Here is a 27,744-nt window from a genome sequence, read left to right on the forward strand (position 1 = left end):
CAATCGTTATGGCCCCATACAGATGATCCATACAGTCACTGCCCCTTATAGTGCTGCACAATCGTTATGTCCCCATACAGATGATCCGTACAGTCACTGCCCCAAATGCTTTTGCTGCGATAAAAAAAAAATCACATACTCACCTCTCTTCGCTCAGGACCCCCGGCACTGTCAATATTTACCTGCTCCTCGTGCGGCTCCATCTTCAGCACTGACGTTCAGCAGAGGGCACACACTGACTACATCACCGCGCCCTCTGACCTGAGCGTCACAGCCAGAGGACGCTGATGACGGAGCCGCACCGGAACGAGGAGCGGTAAATATCGCGAAGCGCTGCGCAGCGCTCTATACTCACCTACTGCTGGCGCTGTGCTGTCCCTGCTTCTTCCAGCGCTGCATCTTCTTCCTGTATTGAGCAGTCACAGTTACCGCTCATTACCGAAATGAATATGCGGCTCCACCTCTATGGGAGGTGGAGCCGCATATTCATTACTGTAATGAGCGGGACCATGTGACCGCTCAGTACAGGAAGAATAGGCAGCGCTGGAAGAAGCAGGGACCGTGCCAGCAGTAGGTGAGTATAATTAGATAGCCACCGCCCCCCCTCCCCTGCCGACCCCCTAGGTATGACTCGAGTATAAGCCGAGAGGGGGACTTTCAGCCCCCAAAAATGGGCTGAAAATCTCGGCTTATACTCGAGTATATATGGTAATCCTGGACAGACTGGATGATGATGGGATTATTCTTTATGCTGAAGACAGCCAATGTCATTATGAAACTATTTGTTTAGGGTTGTTGTCCTGCTGCAGAATAAATTTGGAGCAAATTACATGCCTCCCTGTGGTATTGCATGATGATTATTTATCTGATTATATCTTACTTCAAATATCTTCTGCAGCAGGACAATGAATGACACCTACAGCCAAACCCATTGAGAACTATCTTGAGCATTAAAAAGAAGAAGGACTCTGGAAGTGATGATATGACTCCCACGGAGCCCTGATCTCAATATCATCCAGTCTGTCTGAGATTACATGAAGAGACCGAAGGATTTGCTGAAGCTTACATTCACAGAACTTCTCTAGTTAGTTCTCCAAGATGTTTGGAAAAACCTCTCTGCCAATATCACAGCAATCCCATGACCATGAAGATAACTGGAAATTGTGTTAATAAATGTCATTTTTTCCTAACTACATTTCATGCTGGGACAGAATAATGCATCGCCTTTTTTTCATCCGTTGACATGGGAGCAATGAATGCTGGATTCATTATGAGAGTATTAGAATTTTGCTGCATTTGTAACTCTATATTGTCAGGTTAAGATGTCACAACATCATATATATATATATATATATATATATATATATATATATATATATATATATATATACATACAGTATATACATATTATAATATATACCGTACAGATTCACACAATACTGTGGAAACATTTTAGGCCGGTATGGAAATAATGCTGCAAGACAAGACTGTTTTAAAAAAAATATAATAGTTTATTCTTATCAATTAGCAAAATGCAAAGTTAATGAGCAAAAGAGAAATCAAAATGTATTCAATATTTGGCGAGACCGCCCTTTACCTTCAAAACAGCATCAAACTAACAATTCTTTTAGAGACGTTTGCACGTAGTTTTTGAAGGAATTCAGCAGGGAGGTTGCTCCAAAAAACCTTTCAGAAATAACCACAGATCTTCTGTGGATGTAAGCGTGCACAAATGCTTCGGTCTCTTCATGTACTGTATATACTCGAGTATAAGCCGACCCGAGTATAAGCCGACCCCCCTAATTTTGCCACAAAAAACTGGGAAAACTTAATGACTCGAGTATAAGCCTAGGGTGGAAAATGCAGCAGCTACCGGTAAATGTCAAAAATAAAAATAGATACCAATAAAAGTAAAATTAATTGAGACATCAGTAGGGTAAGTGTTTTTGAATCCATATTGAATCAGGAGCTCCATATAATGATCCATAAAGTTTGATGGGCCCCATTAGATGCTCCATATTAAAATATGCCCCATATAATCCTGCATAAAAGGTAATAAGGGCCCCATAAGATGCTCCATAGAGATATTTGCCCTATATAGTGCTGCACAAATGTTATGGCCCCATAAGATGCTCCATACAGACACTTGCCCCATATAATGCTGCACAAACGTTATGGCCCCATAAGATCATCCATACAGTCACTTGCCCCATATAGTGCTGCACAAGCGTTATGGCCCCATAAGATGCTCCGTACAGTCACTTGCCCCATATAGTGCTGCACAATCGTTATGGCCCCATACAGATGCTTCGTACAGTCACTGCCGCTTATAGTGCTGCACAATCGTTATGGCCCCATACAGATGATCCATACAGTCACTGCCCCTTATAGTGCTGCACAATCGTTATGTCCCCATACAGATGATCCGTACAGTCACTGCCCCAAATGCTTTTGCTGCGATAAAAAAAAAATCACATACTCACCTCTCTTCGCTCAGGACCCCCGGCACTGTCAATATTTACCTGCTCCTCGTGCGGCTCCATCTTCAGCACTGACGTTCAGCAGAGGGCACACACTGACTACATCACCGCGCCCTCTGACCTGAGCGTCACAGCCAGAGGACGCTGATGACGGAGCCGCACCGGAACGAGGAGCGGTAAATATCGCGAAGCGCTGCGCAGCGCTCTATACTCACCTACTGCTGGCGCTGTGCTGTCCCTGCTTCTTCCAGCGCTGCATCTTCTTCCTGTATTGAGCAGTCACAGTTACCGCTCATTACCGAAATGAATATGCGGCTCCACCTCTATGGGAGGTGGAGCCGCATATTCATTACTGTAATGAGCGGGACCATGTGACCGCTCAGTACAGGAAGAATAGGCAGCGCTGGAAGAAGCAGGGACCGTGCCAGCAGTAGGTGAGTATAATTAGATAGCCACCGCCCCCCCTCCCCTGCCGACCCCCTAGGTATGACTCGAGTATAAGCCGAGAGGGGGACTTTCAGCCCCCAAAAATGGGCTGAAAATCTCGGCTTATACTCGAGTATATATGGTAATCCTGGACAGACTGGATGATGATGGGATTATTCTTTATGCTGAAGACAGCCAATGTCATTATGAAACTATTTGTTTAGGGTTGTTGTCCTGCTGCAGAATAAATTTGGAGCAAATTACATGCCTCCCTGTGGTATTGCATGATGATTATTTATCTGATTATATCTTACTTCAAATATCTTCTGCAGCAGGACAATGAATGACACCTACAGCCAAACCCATTGAGAACTATCTTGAGCATTAAAAAGAAGAAGGACTCTGGAAGTGATGATATGACTCCCACGGAGCCCTGATCTCAATATCATCCAGTCTGTCTGAGATTACATGAAGAGACCGAAGGATTTGCTGAAGCTTACATTCACAGAACTTCTCTAGTTAGTTCTCCAAGATGTTTGGAAAAACCTCTCTGCCAATATCCTAAAAAAATAAAACCCATGAAAGTGTACATAAGTAATTGATACCTTGATGATGCTGTTTTGAAGGCAAAGGATGGCCTCACCAAATATTCATTTTTAAATTTCTCATTGGTTCATTCACACTACATTTTGTCATGCAATAAAAATGTATTTTCTTTTACATCTTTTACAACATAATATTATACTTTTTCATGGAAGAAGCCTGTCGAATTTCCCCATACCTGCCATCCTATTTCCTTTGCAAACTACTAGGTGGTTCATTACAGCACTATCATATTTTAATGTTCATTTTACTGAGTTTCGCAATACCATTAAGTGCTCCTCGCAATTATGCTTAAACAATAAGTTGGTACTTGCATCACAAGCTGACATGAAAGGGGATGGGTTAGACAGATCTCATGCTCGCAATCCTGGAGCAAACAGAATAGAAAGTTACTGGGATTTTTGAGGCACTGCTCCTATCTGAAAGTTGCCATCTGATAAGTGCTTTATTAATAATATTTTATGCATGACCAATGCTTTAAATGTTATATTTTTAGGTAGTTATCCCATTTTTATCATATACCTTGACTAATATTATGACTGACTAGATGGCAGCCCGATTCTAAAGAATCGGGAGTCTAGAATCCATATATACTTTATTTATTCAAATGTAAGAATAATACAATTAATAAATAATAGTAAGAAAGAACAAAAAATGGCTGCACTCACCAGCTCTTGACAATTCTTGACAGTACGGCACATTTCTGATTGGTCGCTCGCGGCAGGCGGCAACCAATCAGAAAAGTGCCGCGCACCACGAAGGCATATATCTTTGTCCACCCTGAGCGGGTGTAGGACGCTGGTGACGTCACTTATCTCCGGACATTATCTCCGGACAAAGCCACGGAAGTTGGCACAAATTGCCGGAAGTAGTATTCTAGGCAATTATATATTAGATTTTAATGTTATCAGTGTTTACCTTTGAACGTTTATATTGTATTGTCCTGTCACCAGCCATGTGTACGATTATCAGCCGAAAGCCTCTCTGGAACCAATAATCACCCCATGTAAAGGTATCTTTATAAGTTAAAGATTCAGAATACTATGACTTTTATCATATCCTGAACAGTCAAGTTTTTTATGAACCGTTAAGGTTTTCTGGTTGAAGTAAAAAAAACTCTGAGTGTTTACAGTTTGAAACCATAAAATGTTGAAAAATTATGTCATTCTTGAGTATATCACTCAATGGTGCTCATAAACGTGTCAAATTTGATCTATAATATACTTTAATATACGTTACTTTAATCTTTAATATACTTAAGAACAGGGCCCCAGACATCACACAGGGGGTCTGAAACACCGCACAGTGGTCCAAAATATCGCTGTGCTCTGCCTGGGGCCCCATATGCTGCCTGGGGCCCCTGTGCTCTGCCTGGGGCCCCTGTGCTCTGCCTGGGGCCCCTGTGCTCTGCCTGGGGCCCCATGTTCTGCCTGGGGCCCCTGTGCTCTGCCTGGGGCCACTGTGCTCTGCCTGGGGCCCCATATGCTGCATGGGGCCCCTGTGCTCTGCCTGGGGCCCCATATGCTGCCTGGGGCCCCTGTGCTCTGCCTGGGGCCCCATAGGCTGCCTGGGACCCCTGTGCTCTACCTGGGACCACTGTGCTCCGCCTGGGGCCCCATATGCTGCCTGGGGCCCCTGTGCTCTGCCTGGGGCCCCTGTGCTCTGCCTGGGGCCCTTATGTTCTGCCTGGGGCCACTGTGCTCTGCCTGGGGCCCCATAGGCTGCCTGGGGCCCCTGTGCTCTGCCTGGGACCACTGTGCTCTGCCTGGGGCCCCATATGCTGCCTGGGGCCCCTGTGCTCTGCCTGGGGCCACTGTGCTCTGCCTGGGGCCCCATATGCTGCCTGGGGCCCCTGTGCTCTGCTTGGGGCCCCATATGCTGCCTGGGGCCCCTGTGCTCTGCCTGGGGCCCCTGTGCTCTGCCTGGGGCCCCATGTTCTGCCTGGGGCCCCTGTGCTCTGCCTAGGGCCATTGTGCTCTGCCTGGGGCCCCATGTTCTGCCTGGGGCCACTGTGCTCTGCCTGGGGCCAAATAAGCTGCCTGGGGCCCCTGTGCTCTGCCTGGGACCACTGTGCTCTGCCTGGGGCCCCATATGCTGCCTGGGGCCCCTGTGCTCTGCCTGGGGCCACTGTGCTCTGCCTGGGGCCCCATATGCTGCCTGGGGCCACTGTGCTCTGCCTGGGGCCCCATATGCTGCCTGGGGCCCCTGTGCTCTGCCTGGGGCCCCATATGCTGCCTGGGGCCCCTGTGCTCTGCCTGGGGCCCCTGTGCTCTGCCTGGGGCCCCATGTTCTGCCTGGGGCCCCTGTGCTCTGCCTGGGGCCACTGTGCTCTGCCTGGGGCCCCATATGCTGCCTGGGGCCCCTGTGCTCTGCCTGGGGCCCCATATGCTGCCTGGGGCCCCTGTGCTCTGCCTGAGGCCCCTGTGCTCTGCCTGGGGCCCCATATGCTGCCTGGGGCCCCTGTGCTCTGCCTGGGGCCCCTGTGCTCTGCCTGGGGCCCCATGTTCTGCCTGGGGCCCCTGTGCTCTGCCTGGGGCCACTGTGCTCTGCCTGTGGCCCCATATGCTGCCTGGGGCCCCTGTGCTCTGCCTGGGGCCCCATATGCTGCCTGGGGCCCCTGTGCTCTGCCTGGGGCCACTGTGCTCTGCCTGGGGCCCCATAGGCTGCCTGGGGCCCCTGTGCTCTGCCTGGGACCACTGTGCTCTGCCTGGGGCCCCATATGCTGCCTGGGGCCCCTGTGCTCTGCCTGGGGCCACTGTGCTCTGCCTGGGGCCCCATATGCTGCCTGGGGCCCCTGTGCTCTGCCTGGGTGTAGGACACTGGTGACGTCACTTATCTCCGGACATTAGCTCCGGACATTAGCTCTGGACATTATCTCCGGACATTAGCTCCGGACATTATCTCCGGACATTAGCTCCGGACAAAGCCACGGAAGTTGGCACAAATTGCAGGAAGTAGTATTCTAGGCAATTATATATTAGATAGGCATTTCCTGAAGGAAATACATGGTGCTTGAACAGCGCTACCAGCTTTACAGCAGCACTTTTCACACACGGGACTGGGGGGCGCGCTTACTTTTGCACCCGGGGCCATGGGCGTGCTTACTTTTGCACCCGGGGGCGCACTTACTTTTGCACCCGGAGGCGCACTTACTTTTGCACCCGGGGGCGCACTTACTTTTGCACCTGGGGGCGCACTTACTTTTGCACATGGGGGCGCACTTACTTTTGCACCCGGGGGCGCACTTACTTTTGCACCCGGGGGCGCACTTACTTTTGCACCCGGGGGCGCACTTACTTTTGCACCCGGGGGCGCACTTACTTTTGCACCCGGGGGCGCACTTACTTTTGGGGCCGCACTTACTTTTGGTGGGCGGGGCTCCTCGGCCTCCGACTTGGTTGGTGGGGCCCCTCGGCCTCCGCTTTGGTGGGCGGGGCCGCTCGGCCTTCGATTTGTTTGGCGGGGCCCCTCGGCCTCCGATTTGGTTGGCGGGGCCCTTTATCCTCCGATTTGGTGGGCGGGGCCTCTCGGCCTCCGATTTGGTGGGCGGGGACCCTCGGCCTCTGATTTTGTGGGCGGGGCCCCTCGGCCTCCGATTTGGTTGGCGGGGCCCCTCGGCCTCCGATTTGGTGGGCGGGGACCCTCGGCCTCCGATTTGGTGGGCGGGGCCCCTCGGCCTCCGATTTGGTTGGAGGGGCCCCTCGGCCTCCGATTTGGTGGGCGGGGACCCTCGGCCTCCGATTTGGTGGGCGGGGACCCTCGGCCTCCAATTTGGTGGGCGGGGACCCTCGGCCTCCGATTTGGTGGGCAGGGAGCCTCGGCCTCCGATTTGGTGGGCGGGGACCCTCGTCCTCCGATTTGGTGGGCGGGGCCCCTCGGCCTCCGATGTGGTGGGCAGGGCCCCTCGGCTTCCGCTTTGGTGGGCGGGGCCAGGCCCCTCGGCCTCCGCTTTGGTGGGCGGGGCCGCTCGGCCTTCGATTTGGTGGGCGGGGCTCCTCGTCCTCCGATTTGGTTGGCGAAGCCCCTCGGCCTCCGATTTGGTTGGCGGGGCCCCTCGGCCTCCGATTTGGTGGGCAGGGACTCTCGGCCTCTGATTTGGTGGGCGGGGACTCTCAGCCTCCGATTTGGTGGGCGGGGACCCTCGGCCTCCGATTTGGTGGGCGGGGCCCCTCGGCCTCCGATTTGGTGGGCGGGGCCCCTCGGCCTCCGATGTGGTGGTCAGGGCCCCTCGGCCTCCGATTTGGTTGGCGGGGCCCCTTAACCTCCGATTTGGTGGGCGGGGACTCTCGGCCTCCGATTTGGTGGGCGGGGACCCTCTGCCTCCGATTTGGTGGGCGGGGACCCTCGGCCTCCAATTTGGTGGGCGGGGACCCTCGGCCTCCAATTTGGTGGGCGGGGACCCTCGGCCTCCAATTTAGTGGGCGGGGAGCCTCGGCCTCCGATTTGGTGGGCGGGGCCCCTCGGCCTCCGATTTGGTGGGCGGGGAGCCTCGGCCTCTGATTTGGTGGGCGGGGACCCTCGGCCTCCGATTTGGTGGGCGGGGCCCCTCGGCCTCCGCTTTGGTGGGTGGGGCCAGGCCCCTCCGCCTCCGCTTTGGTGGGCAGGGCCGCTCGGCCTTCGATTTGGTGGGCGGGGCTCCTCGGCCTCCAATTTGGTTGGCGAAGCCCCACGGCCTCCGATTTGGTGGGCGGGGCCCCTCGGCCTCCGATTTGGTGGGCGGGGACTCTCGGCCTCCGATTTGGTGGGCGGGGACCCTCGGCCTCCGATTTGGTGGGCGGGGAGCCTCGGCCTCTGATTTGGTGGGCGGGGAGCCTCGGCCTCCGATTTGGTGGGCGGGGCCCCTCGGCCTCCGATTTGGTGGGCGGGGCCCCTCGGCCTCCGATGTGGTGGGCGGGGCCCCTCAGCCTCCACTTTGGTGGGCGGGGCCAGGCCCCTCGGCCTCCGCTTTGGTGGGCGGGGCTGCTCGGCCTTCGATTTGGTGGGCGGGGCTCCTCGGCCTCCGATTTGGTTGGCGAAGCCCCTCGGCCTCCGATTTGGTTGGCGGGGCTGCTCGGCCTTCGATTTGGTGGGCGGGGCTCCTCGGCCTCCGATTTGGTTGGCGAAGCCCCTCGGCCTCCGATTTGGTTGGCGGGGCCCCTCGGCCTCCGATTTGGTGGGCGGGGACTCTCGGCCTCCGATTTGGTGGGCGGGGACTCTCGGCCTCCGATTTGGTGGGCGGGGACCCTCGGCCTCCGATTTGGTGGGCGGGGACCCTCGGCCTCCGATTTGGTGTGCGGGGACCCTCGGCCTCCGATTTGGTGGTCGGGGACCCTCGGCCTCCGCTTTGGTGGGCGGGGCCCCTCGGCCTCCGATTTGGTGGGCGGGGTCCCTCTGCCTCCGATTTGGTGTGCGGGGACCCTCGGCCTCCGCTTTCGTGGGCGGGGCCCCTCGACCTTCGATTTGGTGGGCGGGGCTCCTCGGCCTCCGATTTGGTTGGTGGGGCCCCTCGGCCTCCAATTTGGTTGGTGGGGCCCCTCGGCCTCCGATTTGGTGGGCGGGGACCCTCGGCCTCCGATTTGGTGGGCAGGGACTCTCGGCCTCCGCTTTGGTGGGTGGGGCCCGTCGGCCTCCGATTTGGTGGGCGGGGCCCCTCGGCCTCCGATTTGGATGGTGTGGACCCTCGGCCTCCGATTTGGTGGGCGGGGCCCCTCGGCCTCCGATTTGGTGGGCGGGGCCCCTTGGCCTCCGATGTGGTGGGCGGGGCCCCTCGTCCTCCGATTTGGAGGGCGGGGACCCCCGGCCTCCGATTTGGTGGGCGGGGCCCCTCGGCCTCCGATTTGGATGGTGTGGACCCTCGGCCTCCGATTTGGTGGGCGGGGACTCTCGGCCTCCGATTTGGTGGGCGGGGTCCCTCGGCCTCCGATGTGGTGGGCGGGGCCCCTCGGCCTCCGATTTGGAGGGCGGGGACCCCCGGCCTCCGATTTGGTGGGCGGGGACCCTCGGCCTCCGATTTGGTGGGCGGGGACCCTCGGCCTCCGATTTGGTGGGCGGGGACCCTCGGCCTCCGATTTGGTGGGCGGGGACCCTCGGCCTCCGATTTGGTGGGCGGGGACCCTCGGCCTCCGATTTGGTGGGCGGGGACCCTCGGCCTCCGATTTGGTGGGCGGGGCCCCTCGGCCTCCGATGTGGTGGTCGGGGCCCCTCGGCCTCCGCTTTGGTGGGCGGGGCTGGGCCCCTCGGCCTCCGCTTTGGTGGGCGGGGCCGCTCGGCCTTCGATTTGGTGGGCGGGGCTCCTCGGCCTCCGATTTGGTTGGCGGGGCCCCTCGGCCTCCGATTTGGTGTGTGCTCTGCCTGGGGCCACTGTGCTCTGCCTGGGGCCCCATATGCTGCCTGGGGCCCCTGTGCTCTGCCTGGGGCCCCTGTGCTCTGCCTGGGGCCCCATGTTCTGCCTGGGGCCCCTGTGCTGTGCCTGGGGCCACTGTGCTCTGCCTGGGTGTAGGACACTGGTGACGTCACTTATCTCCGGACATTAGCTCCGGACATTAGCTCCGGACAATAGCTCCGGACAATAGCTCCGGACAAAGCCACGGAAGTTGGCACAAATTGCAGGAAGTAGTATTCTAGGCAATTATATATTAGATATTATTGACTGACTGATATTAGGTAAGATATGTTGCATAAAGTGCTGCATTTAAAGAGAACTCCTTAAAGGGAAGCTGTAAGCATAATTTCACCCTCTAAACTATTTACATACACGTGCAGCGCTCTCAAAGACAAGTCCAGCAATACCTTTACATAGCCAGTCCCTTTCTCCTTTACTAAGAAATCAGTGTTTTAATTGATATGCAAATGAGGCTATAGATCTGAAGCCTCTGTCACTCCAGATAAGCTCCGCTTTGGGCGCCGCCTCTCCTGTTTGACTGACAGTCTTTATGTTGTGTGACAGCAGGCATTTAAATGAGCCATCAGTCAAGCAGGAGAAGGCAGAGCTGGGTGGGAAAAAGATCTGAAGCGATGGAGACTCCAGATCTGCAGCCCAATTTTGATATTAATTCAAACACTGATTTCTCTGTAACAGAGAAACAAAATGGTAATGTGAAGATATTGCTGGACTTGCACATAAAAATAGTTTAGGGTGTGAAATGCTGTTGACTACTTCCCTTTAACATGAACTACACTGCTATGTTAGGTTCTTCTCTACAGATAGCCCTTCTACCGTCACCATTGATGAGCTGTACTCATTATCACGGTGTACTAGAAAAAATATGTCCTGTTCTATGGATAGGGTTTAATAAATTAGATTTATCATAAATATAGTTAGATATGTGCGGATGACACTAGGTGAGTGAAAATTAAGGGAAGACATGGTATACTAAGTAAATCAGCTCAAAAATTAACACAAAACTCCTGACTCAGTTCTCATTCAAAGAAATACATTCACCATTATGAACTGAAACTCTAAAAGGGCAAGATGACTAATGTGCTGTTCACTTGGCCTGGACCAGTCATAACACTTTTAGATACACAGTCTACAATAATAACTGGAATGTATTGCTCAATGAAACTTACAGGTTTCTGTAAGAGTTACTGGTGTAGAATTTTGTGACTGTAGTTAGAACTCCCCCTCCTTGTGCACAATAAATATATTCATACTGGTTCACTCTCATAACCCATTGTAGACACTTACATTATGGTCAGACTTCAGAAACCTATGACTCAGTAGGCTCTTAAGTTCTAAACTGTCCTCACCGCAGAATGAAATGACCTTTCTAAATGTATAACTGTACAACACCAAAGTGGATACCTGTAAAAGTAGCCTTTATTTCTGTCCCAGATCATTTATAAATCCTTACTTTGTGGTCTGATGGGCGGACCTGGACTGTCCTCAGAGCCTCTTAAAGTATAGATAATGTTTGACATAGGTGATTTTCCCTACATCATTGTATTTAGCAGTAAAGCTTGCTCTGCTTATCACAGAATAGCACATGGTCCTTACCCTTTGTTCAGGGCAGTAAATAAGCTCGCCTATGCATATGCACCAGACTTTGGGTGAAGAAAACAATATTTATTGCTAGATATGGATGACATATGGGATGTTATTTATGTAAATCAACACTAGGTAACATGAATATTTCCAAGGCAGTATTGTCTGAAAATAGTCCAGGTCACACCATCAGACCACTTTGTGGGAATTTGCATGCGCCAAACGGAAACAAAAACTATTTTGTAGTTATCTAACGTTCAGTGTTGGACTAATTAATGGAGCACTTCCATTAAACTTTTTAATGGCTAAACTTGTGTAAATGTACATGGGTAGTATAAGGCAAATTAATGTACTCACCAATTGCCGTCTTCCACAGTTTCCAGCATATCTCCTTTCCTCTTCCTGGTCACTTGACTTCTATTCTGACTTGTAGGCACATACTGGGCTCTCTGTGTGAACTGGAAGTCGCTTTTATACTATAGGTCTATGGTGTCTCACAAAAAAGCTCCATAGGCTTACATTGTAAAGGAGACTTCCAGTTCACATTAAGACCCAGTATGAGCTGGCAATTCGAAAAAGGCGTTATGTGAGCCAGAAGAGGACCAGAATGGCACTGGAAACTGGGGAAGACTGTAATCGATGAGTAAATAAAAGCATCTACAGTACACTACACATACATTCACATAGGTTTAGACAATCAAAATTTTCACTAAACATTTAGAAAGTTCAATAAAGTAGGAAAACAGTTATGGGGAGCATTTAGAACAGGGAAAACTGACAAGAGGTTCCTTGTATTGATTTTGCCTTACCGAACACTTTTCTCATGGTAATTTTGCACTCATTTTATACTTATAAGTGCTTATTTTATTAATTTTTACCAGAATCAGGAGCCATGGCAATGGTGCTCTGTGAGTACTTTGCAACAAATTATTGATGTCTTGACGCAGAGGGGTAGAAGAGAATCCCACTGACCTGTAATAGGGAAGCTGCAGGCTAATAAACATGGGATCATTGGAAAGTATCAGTGAGTGTTTAATGAATGCAGTGGAGGGAGCGATAGCCTGCAAATATTCAGTACATAGGGCAAGATGTTAAAGAAACTATATAATGATGGAGGAAGCAGTGCACATCTTGGTATTATTCATCCACTTACGATCCATGGACACACTGTCTAGAGATATAAGTGTGCCAATGTAAACAAATTATGTGTTTCCGAAATATACTGTACCTGAGGTCATTGAACAAGTACTCATTAAAGTCTATGGTGTTATTCCCATGTGTGTGCTTTTTGGCGCACAAAATAATCACAGAGACACATCCATTTTTGATTGGAGTCATCATGAGTCAAAATCACCTGTGCAAGTCTATGGGTCTATGAAAATCACAGACCGCACAAGGATAGCCTTAGTGTACAGTCCGTGTGCATCCCGTGAGTAGCATTGCAATAAATAGCAGAGGCTTTGTAATGTATTTACCTATTACACAGGTCAACAAAAAAAATTTTTTTTTCTGGTGTCCAAAATATTTTAATGAATTTGGGGTATTTTTGGGGTGCTGATTCTGAATATGCTATCAGTTTTGCCAGATTGGCTCAAGTTTTTGAGATTTTTGGTATCTTATTTATAGCACTTGTTGGTAAATGCGACGCATCATCTCATTAATTTCTTTGGATTAGTACTTGAACTGAGCAGTTCTCAATATAGTTTTGTGTTAATTAGTGTTCTAAAAGTTTGTTCATAGCTTGATTTTTGCACTAACTTTATGTTGTTGTCTGTTTTCCAGTGAAAAGCATGAACTCATCAAGAAGAAGTTGTCTTAACGATCCAGACTCATTCTGTTACATTTGTGGTGAATACACACTGCCAAAACATAGAAGAAACATAACAGACTTCGTAAAAAAAGTGTATTTTGCCTATTTTGGGGTTATGCTTGGGGACCAAGACAAGTTTTGGGCACCACACATAGTGTGCAAAGCATGTATCAAATTATTACGAAAATGGAGCAAAGGACAAAGAAAAAGCTTCAAATTTGGTGTTCCAATGGTGTGGAGAGAGCCAAAAAATCATCATGATGACTGTTATTTATGGTAAACACAGGTACAGGCACATCTTCACAATGAGGGACAGGCCTTCTTGCAGATTCCATGTTACTCCCATTTTCGTTTCTTATGCTTATTGAATCCTTGCACTTGCACTGCACAGAAATAACAGTCATCATGATGATTTTTTGGCTCTCTCCACACCATTGGAACACCAAATTTGAAGCTTTTTCTTTGTCCTTTGCTCCATTTTCGTAATAATTCGATACATGCTTTGCACACTATGTGTGGTGCCCAAAACTTGTCTTGGTCCCCAAGCATAACCCCAAAATAGGCAAAATACACTTTTTTTACGAAGTCTGTTATGTTTCTTCTATGTTTTGGCAGTGTGTATTCACCACAAATGTAACAGAATGAGTCTGGATCGTTAAGACAACTTCTTGATGAGTTCATGCTTTTCACTGGAAAACAGACAACAACATAAAGTTAGTGCAAAAATCAAGCTATGAACAAACTTTTAGAACACTAATTAACACAAAACTATATTGAGAACTGCTCAGTTCAAGTACTAATCCAAAGAAATTAATGAGATGATGCGTCGCATTTACCAACAAGTGCTATAAATAAGATACCAAAAATCTCAAAAACTTGAGCCAGTCTGGCAAAACTGATGACATATTCAGAATCAGCACCCCAAAAATACCCTAAATTCGATGAAATATCTTTGGCACCAAAAATACTGTTGACCAGTGTTATTGATTCTTCAAAATCACTGATGAAACTCTGATGGTAAAAACTGAAACAATAATGAAACTCCGATCCAAAACACAGATAACACTCGGACTGTTTCTTGCGAACCTGAAAAATCCCGGATATCTCAATGTAGCCTAAGAAATTTATGCACTCAGTTAGCATGGAAGGAGAGATAGTTTGACCTCCTGGCCAAATAGTTAAGCCATAACTTTTGTTATGAAGTTGAGATGCATCTACACAAGTTAAGAACGGAAATCAGTACTCACACCTCCTTGCAGACTCCTGCGTGAGCTCCAGTCTGTAAATAGACAAGCGATTTACTCCACCACACATGTTGCTTTTTTCTCCTTTGCACTCCATGTTACATTCCGATTCACTAACATTTAAGGCTTTAATTTTGTGACCACAGTAACATTCAGCACCAAATTCAAGGCCAGCATACATATAACCCCTGCAATAAAACAATGTACATATGTATAAACAATAATGACGTATCATTGATTGAACGAATCAAGTTTTTCATACTATGGTCAATCTACCGGACTGCTTTATAGGTTATTTAAAATGGAATAGTTTTCCTAGATTAATAAGTCATAGAATATTTTGGACTCCAGCTTTATACTAACCTCTGTCTCTCTTTATGAAGGCACACGACTAAGAATGAAGATGTTTGTGCAGGTCTTTAGAAATAAGACAATTACACAGAATGTGCTACAGTGAACATCCATCATCGTGATACAGTCTGAAATATGGAAATGGCAATTCTCGCTGGCCATGTATACGCTTCTATTTCTGTATACTTAATTCTCTCTTCTGGGTCAGATTTATGGTCCCTGATGCTTGTGGCCAATTCATTTATAGCTCATGTGTTTGTTACTATAGTAGAGATTCACTTGGGACAATTCCCTGAGCAATGATTGAAAGAAATCATTCTGCTCCGACACTGTGTTTTAATCAGGTAGCCTGATGCATTGGGACTTAGAAATAGTGTCATTTTTCCTATGTCTAAATTAACCATTTGACAGATGAACATTATCATGAATGGAGGGAGTTTTATTCCTTAGGGTTTTTTATATTACTCGTATGTATATATAATAAAACACTGAGCACATAAACTACCATTCAGAGTATACTAATGCGAAATGTATGTCTATTTTACCTATGGAATGAAAAGAAAGTACCGTATATACTCGAGTATAAGCCGAGATTTTCAGCCCAAATTTTTGGGCTGAAAGTGCCCCCTCGGCTTATACTCGAGTCATGATCGGTGGTGGGGTCGGCGGGTGAGCACTATCATATACTTACCTGCTTCCGGGGCTCCTGTCGCCCCCCCTGCACGTCCCACGGTCTTCGGTGCCGCAGCCTCTTCCCCTGAGCGGTCACGTGGGACCGCTCATTAGAGAAATGAATAGGCTGCTCCACCTCCCATAGGGGCGGAGCCGCCTATTCATTTCTCTAATGAAGCGGTGCCGGTGACCGCTGATAGAGGAAGAGGCTGCGGCACCGAAGACCAGCTGTCCGGGGGAAGGAGCGGGACGCCGGGAGCAGGTAAGTATTACATATTCACCTGTCCTCGTTCCACACGCCGGGAGTCGCGCCATCTTCCCGGCGTCTCTCCGCACTGACTGTTCAGGCAGAGGGCGCGATGACGCATATAGTGTGCGCGCCGCCCTCTGCCTGATCAGTCAGTGCAGGGAGACGCCGGGAAGATGGCGCCGAGGAGCTGCAAGCAAGACAGGTGAGAATGTGTTTTTTTGTTTTTTTTTATTGCAGCAGCAGCAGCACAGATTTATGTGGAGCATCTATGGGGCAACGGTGCAGAGCACTATATGGCAGAGCTATGGGGCAACGGTGCAGAGCACTATATGGCACAGCTATGGGGCAATGGTGCAGAGCACTATATGGCACAGCTATGGGGCAACGGTGCAGAGCACTATATGGCACAGCTATGGGGCAACGGTGCAGAGCATTATATATATGGCACAGCTATGGGGCAACGGTGCAGAGCACTATATATATGGCACAGCTATGGGGCAACGGTGCAGAGCATTATATATATGGCACAGCTATCTATGGGGCAACGGTGCAGAGCATTATATATGGCACAGCTTTATGTGGAGCATCTATGGGGCCATAATGAACGGTGCAGAGCATTATATGTGGCACAGCTTTATGTGGAGCATCTATGGGGCCATAATGAACGGTATGGAGTATCTATTTCTAATTTTGAAATTCACCGGTACCTGCTGCATTTTCCACCCTAGGCTTATACTCGAGTCAATAAGTTTTCCCAGTTTTTTGTGGCAAAATTAGGGGGGTCGGCTTATACTCGGGTCGGCTTATACTCGAGTATATACGGTAGTTTATATTAGAAATAAAACACATCAATTTATGGTGAATGTCATACGGTTTTTTACATATTAGTCTATTCATATTGACATTATAGATATTGATACTCTGCTTCTTGAGAACACCCAGCTGCGCTATCCTGCTGGACTTTCCTTTACCTGGGGCAAAATGTTCAGTTGAAGTTTTTTGCACTGGTCCTTCTGGCCACCTTACCTGGGGCACAAGCCTCTGAAATGTTTAAAGGGGTTGGTCACTTAATCTTAACAAGTGTGTAGGGAATTTGATTTTGTGGATTTTAATTTTAAAGGGTGATTCAAAAATGATGGTGCAAAATTAAAACCTGGGTATTCATAACCGAGAGAACACAAATTTGTTAACATGAAAAGACACACTATCTGTCCAAGCTTTATCTACACACTAAAAATGGTCAAAGTGATTTCCATGGGTACATAGTAGATGTCTAGGCGGTAGTCCAGTTCTGTCCAGACTTCTGCCAATATATCCTCAGATATGGACTCCACCGTTCCAGTGATGCGTTGCCTCAGTGCATTCAGATCCTGAGACTGGGGGGGCAGATACACAGTGTCCTTGATGTAACACCACAGAATGATGTTCTGGCGATTGTGGAGGCCAACACTACATTGGCGAATCGACCTGAGATAATTCAACACTGAAACAGTGGAGTCCATATCCAATATATTCTAGTACGTGACTGGACTGTTGATGGATAGTGTTTCTTTCTTGTTAATAAATTTGTGCTATGTTCTCGCAAACATGAATACCAAGACTAGAATTGTGCACCATTCTTTAGTAATCACTCTGTATGTAAGCATAACAAACATAATAAATTTGTTTCCTGCATTTTTTAGCACAGCCTTCCCCACAGAATACACAGCTCTACTGTCCATCTCCTCCTCCAATCAACACCTGAAAGCAAACCGACATAGAGGTACATCATTGTGAGGGTGACAATGAGGGAGTTCATAATCTCAGCTCTCTCCACATGTATCTGATGCCAGCTATAACTAATAAAGTAGCCAGTACATGTGTCTATCAGCAGCAGCCAGAGCTGCTATATAACATTTAAATGCTGCTGTCAATCTCGGCTTCATTGTTCGTGGTTCCTGGCATAAATTTTCCCCTTAGCCACGTGATTTCAGACAACTGATGGGTTACCATAACTTCCAGGGGCCTGTTGAGAGCCCCCGTTGTTGCCATCTTGGTACTCCTGTGAAACTTAACTAAAGGCTGGGTTTCATAGGATATTGTGATTTTTATTATATACTGCAAAACTATTATATTGCAATATATAATATAAGCGATTGATTGACATAAGGTTCAAATCACCTAAGGGGAATAAAACTATAGTAAAATTAAAAAAAAAAAAAAAGTGTTGTTTTTTTTAAACATAAAATTAAAATCTCCCCCATGGAAAATAAAGAAACTAAATAAATAAATAAATAAATAAATTTGGTATTGTGTTGTCCATAAAAGTCTGATATATTAAATTATAAAATTAATTAACCAAACAATAGACTCCAAAACGAGAAAAAAATGAAAATGACAGCATTTCAGTTTTTCAATCACTACACCTCCCTAAAAAATGCATTAAAAAGCAATAGAAATATCCTATGTACAAAAATTGGCAACAATAAAATGGTCAGCTTGCCATGTAAATAACAAACTTCAAACAGCTCAATCGATAGAAAAATAAAAATTGTTATGGGTCTCAGAAAATGACAACACAAATCAATTTTTTTATTATAAAATTTCCAATTTTTTCACCTCTTAAAAAAAATGAAGCAATCTTGTTACTGTTGTAACTGTACTTGCAGGAAAATCATGTTTTATCATACAATGAATGCCATAAAAATAAAACCTCCAAAATAATGGCAAAATTGCATTTTTTTCACCATTTCATCCAATTTGAATTTTTATGCCATTTTTTCAGTACATTACTTGATAAAATAGATGATATAATTCTACACTACAAGTCATTCCAAAAAAAACAAGCTCTCATATCGCTATGTTGACTGAAAAATAAAAAAAGTTATGGCACTTGGAAGAAGTAGAGTAAAAAAGGGCAACGATGAAAATTTGCTGCAGAGGAAAGGAGTTAAAATTCTTTGCACATAGCAAAGGTGATTTTCAAAGGGAGGAGGCTAATAGACAGGTCTTACTGCATGACCCTCTATCAATTTTCATCTAGAGAACAGTAGAGCTGTGCATGACCCTGGTAATGTCGAGCCGTTGGGGTAGAGAATAAAAACCCACCCCCACCCACCGAATGACTTTCCCAATGTCCCATACCCTTGACCTGAAATAAAAACAGCATACAATAATTATTTGGAATAATATCGGCCACAGCAGCCTTTTTATTTAATACAAACAAAACATATATGAAATAAACATCCCATAACTTTAAACTAGGAGGAGTCCTTGGAGCTCCCAAGAATCTGGTGATCAAAACCCTGCATAGCATGAACGTTAACAAAACCAACATTACTCCCAGCCGATACCACCTGGCTCGGGAGCACCAAAAACCCCAGAGGGTTCACTGTTCACGCCACACTTTCCGGGGAACCGACCACCTCTGCCGGAACCCCCCACCAATTCACCAGATCCAAAACCAGTTTACCACTAAATCCAGAGGAGCCATAAGCCAATGGATCCCCCAACCCAATTTCCACCAACTCCAAGGACTCCACCCAGCCACCACGGCCACAATGACCCCTGAACACTTAAAATACCGTCAACCCAAAACCCCACAATCCCAACAGAAAAACCGTAAACAAATAGGGCGGGAGGGCGGGACACCAGTTGCCCAGAGAGCGGGAACTGACCAGGCCACTCCCCCCCACCACTATTTAACCTTTCAATTTCTACCCATAACCCCTTGCACAGTTAACCCTAACCCCTCCCTCCATCCCACGGTCATGCTGTCCTACACTTACGCCGCGGGGGGGAGGGGCGGCTCAGCTCCGGCCATTACTTGACCCTGGTAATGTCGAGCCGTTGGGGTAGAGAATAAAAACCCACCCCCACCCACCGAATGACTTTCCCAATGTCCCATACCCTTGACCTGAAATAAAAACAGCATACAATAATTATTTGGAATAATATCGGCCACAGCAGCCTTTTTATTTAATACAAACAAAACATATATGAAATAAACATCCCATAACTTTAAACTAGGAGGAGTCCTTGGAGCTCCCAAGAATCTGGTGATCAAAACCCTGCATAGCGTGAACGTTAACAAAACCAACATTACTCCCAGCCGATACCACCTGGCTCGGGAGCACCAAAAACCCCAGAGGGTTCACTGTTCACGCCACACTTTCCGGGGAACCGACCACCTCTGCCGGAACCCCCCACCAATTCACCAGATCCAAAACCAGTTTACCACTAAATCCAGAGGAGCCATAAGCCAATGGATCCCCCAACCCAATTTCCACCAACTCCAAGGACTCCACCCAGCCACCACAATGAGGGACTTTGAATACCTCAAAGACCCGAGACCCCACCAAAACGAAACGCTATGGCCTTCTCCACGCCTTCCTGCAGACCAAGCGCCCAAAAATCCATTCCAACAGCATTCAAATGCACTCCGTCTGCCAACCAGAACGCCCCAACCCCTTTTTCCAACTCGAAATGCCTCACGGCAACTCCACCATTCCTGGTCACAAAAGCCGACACGGCCCTATTAACCTTAATCCTCGCCTTGTTAATTTTATCCAGTGACCGCATATGCCTCCAGCGTTTACGCGGTACTATCTCTGACCAAACTACCGACAATCCAGGATATAAAAACCCACAACCGCAACATGTCTTGCTTTATATCCTTAATTAATTCTCGAAAGGGGCGTATCCCCAAGTCATTACCTCCCACGTGCAATACCAAAACATCAGGCGACTTGTCTAAAATTACCGCAGCATGAATTTCCTTCAGGACCCTGTTCCAGGCCATGCCCCGAAAGCCAAGCCACCGAACCACCGCCACTGACCGATCGAAACCCAGTTGCCTACCCTCCGACCGTACGTCAGCTCGCAGGGCTCCCCAATGCACATAGGAATGACCGAAAATCCACACCAGTAAAGGTGGAAAACCTGAAAAATACAAACACAAGTAATCAAATCCCCACCGTATCACAAAACAAATAACCATAACACCGGACCGTACCAAATGACGTAATCATACCCCACTAACACCTCACATAACTACGGTATCTATTTGACTTCCATCTGCCAATACGTTTAATCACTTCCGCATCCAAACCACCCGCAGCCACGTCAGTTGCCGCCCCAATCTGAAACGAATGAGGAGTAAAGCGCGACCCATCCAACCCCAATTCATTAATCGCCTTTTTGAAAATCATGCAAAACTGATACCTTGACAAAGAGGAACCATCCTCGTGACAGAGCAACGATCCAGCCCTGAGAGGCATGAGCCCCCAAAAAACTGTTAAACAAGTAACTGGGCACATACGCGAGCCGGCGACTACACCTAGCACCACCTTCTTACCGCGGCCCACCTGGTCAGTCTTTGAGCGACGTAACCAGAACTCCACCCTATCCTCCGACAATAACACATCACGCGCCAAAATTCCTCCCACCACTTTTTTGGTAGGAGACACCAACTCACCAATCCTCAGCGCACCGAAAAAGGCGAAGGAAAATGCCAAACGGAATAAACAATGCTCAAAAGCCGACACACAGCACTTCCCCAACGCCTCACCCAACCGTTCCAACATAGCAAAAGACACAGGACGCCGCGAGTCCAACCCCCCGCATCGCCTACGGAAACCTTTAACTGCTTGCCTCACCAAAAACACTTTGGACAAATCCCGTTGCCCTCTTAACTTAAAACCGAAAGCCAGAGCAGCCAGCAAGCGCGATACCTTCGTCCACGACCAACCTTCCGAAAAACCTCGACTTAACCAAGACAGCAGAACACCCACTTGATCATCCGAACTAACTACACCCGGGCAAGCTGTTAACATCCCCTCCCAAGACAACCAAACCGCTTGATACGCCTCCCATGTTTTGGGAGCCAACGATGACCGTATCAAATCTTCAGCGTCCCAGATGCCACAATCCAAAGGTCCGCAGGGCAATCCAAGCCGACGGTCTCTGCTTCTGGAGCCAATACCCGAAAACGCTCGAACTGAAAACGAGAAAGAGAATCCGCTATTGAATTACGCACCCCAGGCACATGAGTTGCCGTAACCTGTGAATTCAACTCCAAACAAGCTAACACCAGTCGGCGAAGAACTCGCACCACGGGAGGTGACGACGCCGTGAGTCCATTCACAGCACACACGACCCCCATATTGTCACAGTTAAAACGAATGCGCCTGTTACGGAATTCATCCTTCCACAAATGAACCGCGACCAGAATCGGAAAAATTTCCAACAACGCAATGTTACGAACTAGCCCCGCCGCGATCCACTCAGCAGGCCAAGGTGCCGCACACCACTGCCCCTTGAAATAAGCTCCAAAACCACTACCACCAGCTGCATCCGTAAACAAATCAAGCGAATCATTGTCAATCGCCTCTTCCATCAACAACGACCGACAATTATACGAACCCAAAAAGGAGCTCCAAACTGCCAAGTCCTCTTTCAGCTCAGATGACAAGCGAATAAAATGGTGCGGTGCCCGAACTCCGGCCGTAGCACTCGCTAATCTCCTGGAGAACACTCTCCCCATCGGCATCACCCGACAAGCAAAATTGAGTTTACCAAGCAACGATTGCAACTCACGCAAAGTCAACTTCTTCAATCACTGCGCACACGCCAAATCTTCACGCAATCCCTCAATCTTGTCCACCGGCAGCCGAAACTCCCACTCAACCGTATCGATGACAATACCCAAAAAACTCAAACACGTACTCGGGCCTTCCGTCTTTCCAGGCGCCAGGGGAACCCCAAAACGCTCACAAACCCATTCAACAGCCCGCAAAAGCCGATAACAACGATCAGACCCAGCCGGGCCTACACACAGGAAATCATCCAAATAGTGCATAATTGAATCGCAATCCGAAACATCCTTAACAACCCACTCTAAAAATGAACTGAACGTCTCAAACAACGCGCACGATAAGGAACAACCCATAGGCAAACACCTATCAACATAGAAACCCCCCTCCCAAAAACAACCCAACAGACGAACACTATCAGGATGCACCGGTAGCAACCGAAACGCCGCCTCAATATCCGTTTTGGCCAACAAGGCCCCTCGTCCGAACTTACATACCCACGCAACAGCTTCGTCAAAAGACGCGTAAACCACCGAGCAAAGCTCCGGCGCGATACCGTCGTTAATAGACAACCCACGTGGATAAGACAAATGGTGTATCAAACGAAATTTTCCCGCTTCCTTCTTGGGAACCACACCAAGTGGGGAAACAACCAAGTCCTCAACTGGAGGAGACTCAAAGGGGCCAGACATCCGCCCCAACGCCACTTCCTTCTTCAATTTCTCTGACACCACCCCCCCATGTAATACTGCTGACTGCAAATTCTTCAACACCCGAGGAACCACAAACGGAGGGGCAGGAATCACAAAACCATCCCGAAAACCATGATACAACAAAACCGACGCCTCTGCCTTGGGATACCTATCTAGATAGGGGACCATCTTTTCCAGCCTCACCGGCGTCACCCCCATGAGAATTCCCGTCCCCAGACTTCGACTTGGCTTTTTTAAAGCATTTTGAAGCCCCGTGAGAGGACCCGCTGCAATGGGAACACAAATGTTTAAATTTGCAGTTAACCCCAAACTTGCATTGCCCATCGTTGAACTGCCAACACAATCCCGCTTTTTGACCCCCTGACTGACTGGACTGTCCCGACATTCCTGCCGAAATGGACCGACCGCTCTGACCGGAACCACCGGTCCCCCCCTGAAAGGAATGACCAAACTTATACTGCGCCATCACCCGAAGCCAAAGCCCAATATCCTTTTGGTCCCACCGAAGAGTCGGACGTATAGCCTTCCGCTGCCGGAATTGCTCGTCGTACCTCAGCCAAGCCTGCCCACCATAAACCCTATGAGCCTCCCCAATAGAGTCCATATAGCAAAACAAGCCCGAACAATTCTCCGGCGCCTTTTCGCCAATTACACTTGCTAGAATGGCGAACGCCTGCAACCAATTTATGAAAGTTTGAGGAATCAAACGCCACCTGCGTTTTTCCTCCTCCTCCTTCTTACTGTCCTCTCTCTTCCCCTTATCGAGGTTAAACTTTTCCAACGGAAGTAGTGAAAATATTTCCACATACTCATCTTTAACAATCTTCTCCCTCACTTCCTTCTTAAGATGCGCCCCCAAAGGTCCCTCAAAACAGACATACACCTCCCCGTGAGCCCTATCATCCAAATGTATACGACACTCCTTCTCTTTCTCCGTCTGAACCGAAACCGAAACTGGAGCCCAGGGGCCTACCGCCACATCCGTAACACCCCCAATCCCCCTTTGTGACCCAACCCACGCCGCCAAATGCCGTTGATCACTCATACCCCTCTCTAACCTAGCCAATAAATCCTTCACACTAGCTAACACAGCACCAACCCCCCCCACATCAGCCGCACCCGGCACACTCATCCCAACCACGGGCCCCGAATCATCCTGTATCCCAGAAACTACAGGAGAAGAGAAAATCTGAGAAGATAACAAAGACATACACTCACCAGGCTGCGAGGGAGCTGTGATCCCTCCAGCCGGATTCCCAGGGTCCTGACGCCGCTGTCCACGTAAGTCCATGCCATTCTGCGAAAACTGCCACCGGGAGGCCTGAGAAGGATCCTGCTGCGCTGTAGAAGCCGGGGAAGGGGACACCGCTGACTGCTGAACTCCATACGGCTGCTGCAACTGTGGTGCTGCTGTCCAAGCGCCCGGGCTCACATCCCCGCCTGGGGACACCGCCGCCACATCCATAACTCCAGTTGCGGGATCAGACCCCGCCGTAGTAAACATGGCCGACCCAGCCCCGGATCCTGCTGGGCCGCCCGATCCACCGCTGCTCCCTCTCCTGTTCACAGGCGGTGAAGAGGCAGGCCGCGCGGCAGGGACATCACTGCCGCGGCCCCCCGCTGCATTAGGCCTCGCACGCTGACCAGCTCGTCTAGGCTCCGCCCCCACACCAGCGCGAGGCGAAGGCCTAGCAGCCGCCGACGGACCCCGCCGGGCAGTAGGATTCCTCCCAGGCCGGGGCACGCTGGCACGGCGACTCGGAGGCGCCCGGCCTGGAGGGTCCCTTGAGGGGCTCCTGCGCCGCCGGGGGGCCCGCGGAGCTAAGTCGGGCGACAGGCGTTCCGGAGGCCTAGTCCGACGCGAACGCCTCACCGGGGACGCCGGCCCCGCCACTGACCCTCCGCTCCCCACGATGCCAGCAACTTGCTGTTCGAGCCAGCCTGGAGGGTGCACAGCCGCTGCAGCCCTCAGGCTCTCCAGGAGTCGATCCACGGTGGACATAGTAAGTACAGTACACACCAGTTGCCCAGAGAGCAGGAACTGACCAGGCCACTCCCCCCCACCACTATTTAACCTTTCAATTTCTACCCATAACCCCTTGCACAGTTAACCCTAACCCCTCCCTCCATCCCACGGTCATGCTGTCCTACACTTACGCCGCAGGGGGGAGGGGCGGCTCAGCTCCGGCCATTACTGTCTGTTTGAAAGTCAGCACTAACACGTGCTGGAGAACCTGTCATACTTATACAGTAGTAAGTGCCACAAAATCATGTCCCCACATTTGTCAAATAATGATAAAGTGGCCAGCCTCTTCAAAAAAAACCTTCTTTAGCTTCCCAAAGAAATATGACTGGATTGTATGCTTGCTTGGTCCATTATTTTCTTCCTTATGGTGAGACCTGTAACATGATTGATCACTAACCTGAAAATCTATCAATTCTATCAGTCCGTCCATTAGAAACTGCACTCCAGGTACATATTAAGTCAGAAAAATGCTCAGTGTAACTAAAAAGCATAACTTGCATCTTAGCCTACTACATGTTGAAATCTGCATCAATCAAGCACTTGATGGGCAACAAGTCAAACAGGGGAACAGTGACCTTTTTGGGTCTTTTTTTCCTTGCCCTCTTTTTTTTCCTCTTCATCTCTGGACTGTATCTGTCCCACTTTATTTATCTACTATGCTTTGCATAAATCATCACGTCTGCTCTCCTCTTTGATTATATTGATTATTAAAGACCTCAAGTTTCTTCCATCCCAACTGTATGTAATTGGCATATATTATTTAAGAAATCTGTCTTCTCAGTCCAGAAAGGTGACTGATTTTTAGACTGTTAACTCATGTTATTATTCTTACAACAGCTTAAACAATTGTCAGACCTTCTATTTTTTCAGTCTTGGTCAGGTCCAGTTGTCTACTTTGATTGAGATTTTACTGTATTGTCATCTATATGCAATCCATTTGATATCCATACGGTATCTGTATAGCATCAGTTTCTATACATCTGCAGTAGTGATGAGTGAGCATGCTCACCACTGCTTGATATTTGATCGAGCATGGGGGTGCTTGGGCAAGCTTGCTACTCGGATGAGTATATCATGGTGCTCAAGAACATGCTCGAGTCCTCGCCCCACGATTTGCAGCTCTTTTTCAGCCACTAAACATGAGGGGATTGCCTGCATTCACGGTAATGCCATAGTCATATTGGCTACTGGCATTTCTGTGATTTGCCTGCCGAATCACGTCATTGGGTATGTATAAGATCTGGTAACATGATGCTTACAACACTGTACCTTGGAAACAGAGTAGGGACAGTTGCTGGAAAAGGGAAAGTTTACATTAGAGGCATCTAGGCAGGGTTTATATTGCCTTCCAGTCATTGCTGCAGAAACCTATAATTAAAAGCCATTTTCATGGCTAAATCTATTATATTCAATGTAAATAGCACTGTTAGCTGTATTTAGTGTAGGGATAACTTTTGGAGAAGGGATAGTAATACATTATATGCCTATAGTCAGGGTCCTAGCTGCAGAAACCTAAAACCACCAGTCCTGATCAGGGCTACATCTGCTCTATTCTATTACCTATTAATACTGCTCTTAGCACCGTTTAGTGTAGGGATAGTTGATGGAGAAGAGCTAGTTTTGCATTAGAGCCATCTAGGCAGGGGTTATTGCCTTACAATCCTTACTGCTGCAACCTTAAAACAAAACTCCTTATCAGGTCTATATCTATTCTATTTTAGTCCCTATTAAAACCACTGTTCACTTTATTTAGTGTAGGGGTATCTAATGAAGAGATAGTGCATTAGAGGCCTAAAGCCAGGGTTTATAGCCTTAAGGTACCTTCACACTGAGCGACTTTAGAACAATAACGATAGCGATCCATGACGTTGCAGCGTCCTGGATAGTGATATCGTTGTGTTTGACACGCAGCGGCGATCAGGATCCTGCTGTGATATCATTGGTCGGAGCTAGAAGGCCAGAACTTTATTTGGTCGTCAGATCGGCGTGTATCGTTGTGTTTGACAGCAAAAGCAACGATGCCAGCAATGTTTTACAATGGTAACCAGGGTAAATATCGGGTTGCTAAGCGCAGGGCCGCGCTTAGTAACCCGATGTTTACCCTGGTTACCATTGTAAATGTAAAAAACAAAAACCACTACATACTCACATTCCGGTGCCTGTCACGTCCCCCGGCGTCCACTTCCCTGCGCTCCTCCTGCATCTATGTCAGCGCCGGCCATAAAGCAGGGCACAGCGGTGATGTCACCGCTCTGCTTTCCGGCGGTGCTTACACAGGATGCAGGAGGAGTGCAGGGAAGCGGACGCCGGGGGACGTGACAGGCACCGGAATGTGAGTATGTGTTGTTTTTTTTTTACATTTACAATGGTAACCAGGGTAAACATCGGGTTACTAAGCGCGGCCCTGCGCTTAGTAACCCGATGTTTACCCTGGTTACCCGGGGACTTCGGCATCGTTGGTCGCTGGAGAGCTGTCTGTGTGACAGCTCTCCAGCGACCACACAGCGACGCTGCAGCGATCGGCATAGTTGTCTATATCGCTGCAGCGTCCCTTAATGTGACGGTACCTTTACAGTCTTTGTTGCAGAAACATTAAACCAACAGTCCTTATCAGGGCTACATCTATTCTATTAT

At 48.7% G+C, this 27,744-nt stretch overlaps 1 protein-coding gene across 2 annotated transcripts in view; it reads right to left on the reverse strand.

Annotated features, from left to right (window-relative positions):
• The window catches only part of WSCD2 (WSC domain containing 2), a 799,558-nt gene that overhangs the window by 262,049 nt on the left and 509,765 nt on the right, over window positions 1-27,744 (reverse strand). For both annotated transcript variants that reach the window (XM_077292392.1, XM_077292385.1), the window contains one exon: window positions 14,530-14,714. In XM_077292392.1, the coding sequence (XP_077148507.1) occupies window positions 14,530-14,714 (185 nt within the window). The remainder of the gene's footprint in view (window positions 1-14,529; window positions 14,715-27,744) is intronic.

Source organism: Ranitomeya variabilis, chromosome 1, assembly GCF_051348905.1.
Source record: "Ranitomeya variabilis isolate aRanVar5 chromosome 1, aRanVar5.hap1, whole genome shotgun sequence".
Classification (NCBI taxonomy): domain Eukaryota; kingdom Metazoa; phylum Chordata; class Amphibia; order Anura; family Dendrobatidae; genus Ranitomeya; species Ranitomeya variabilis.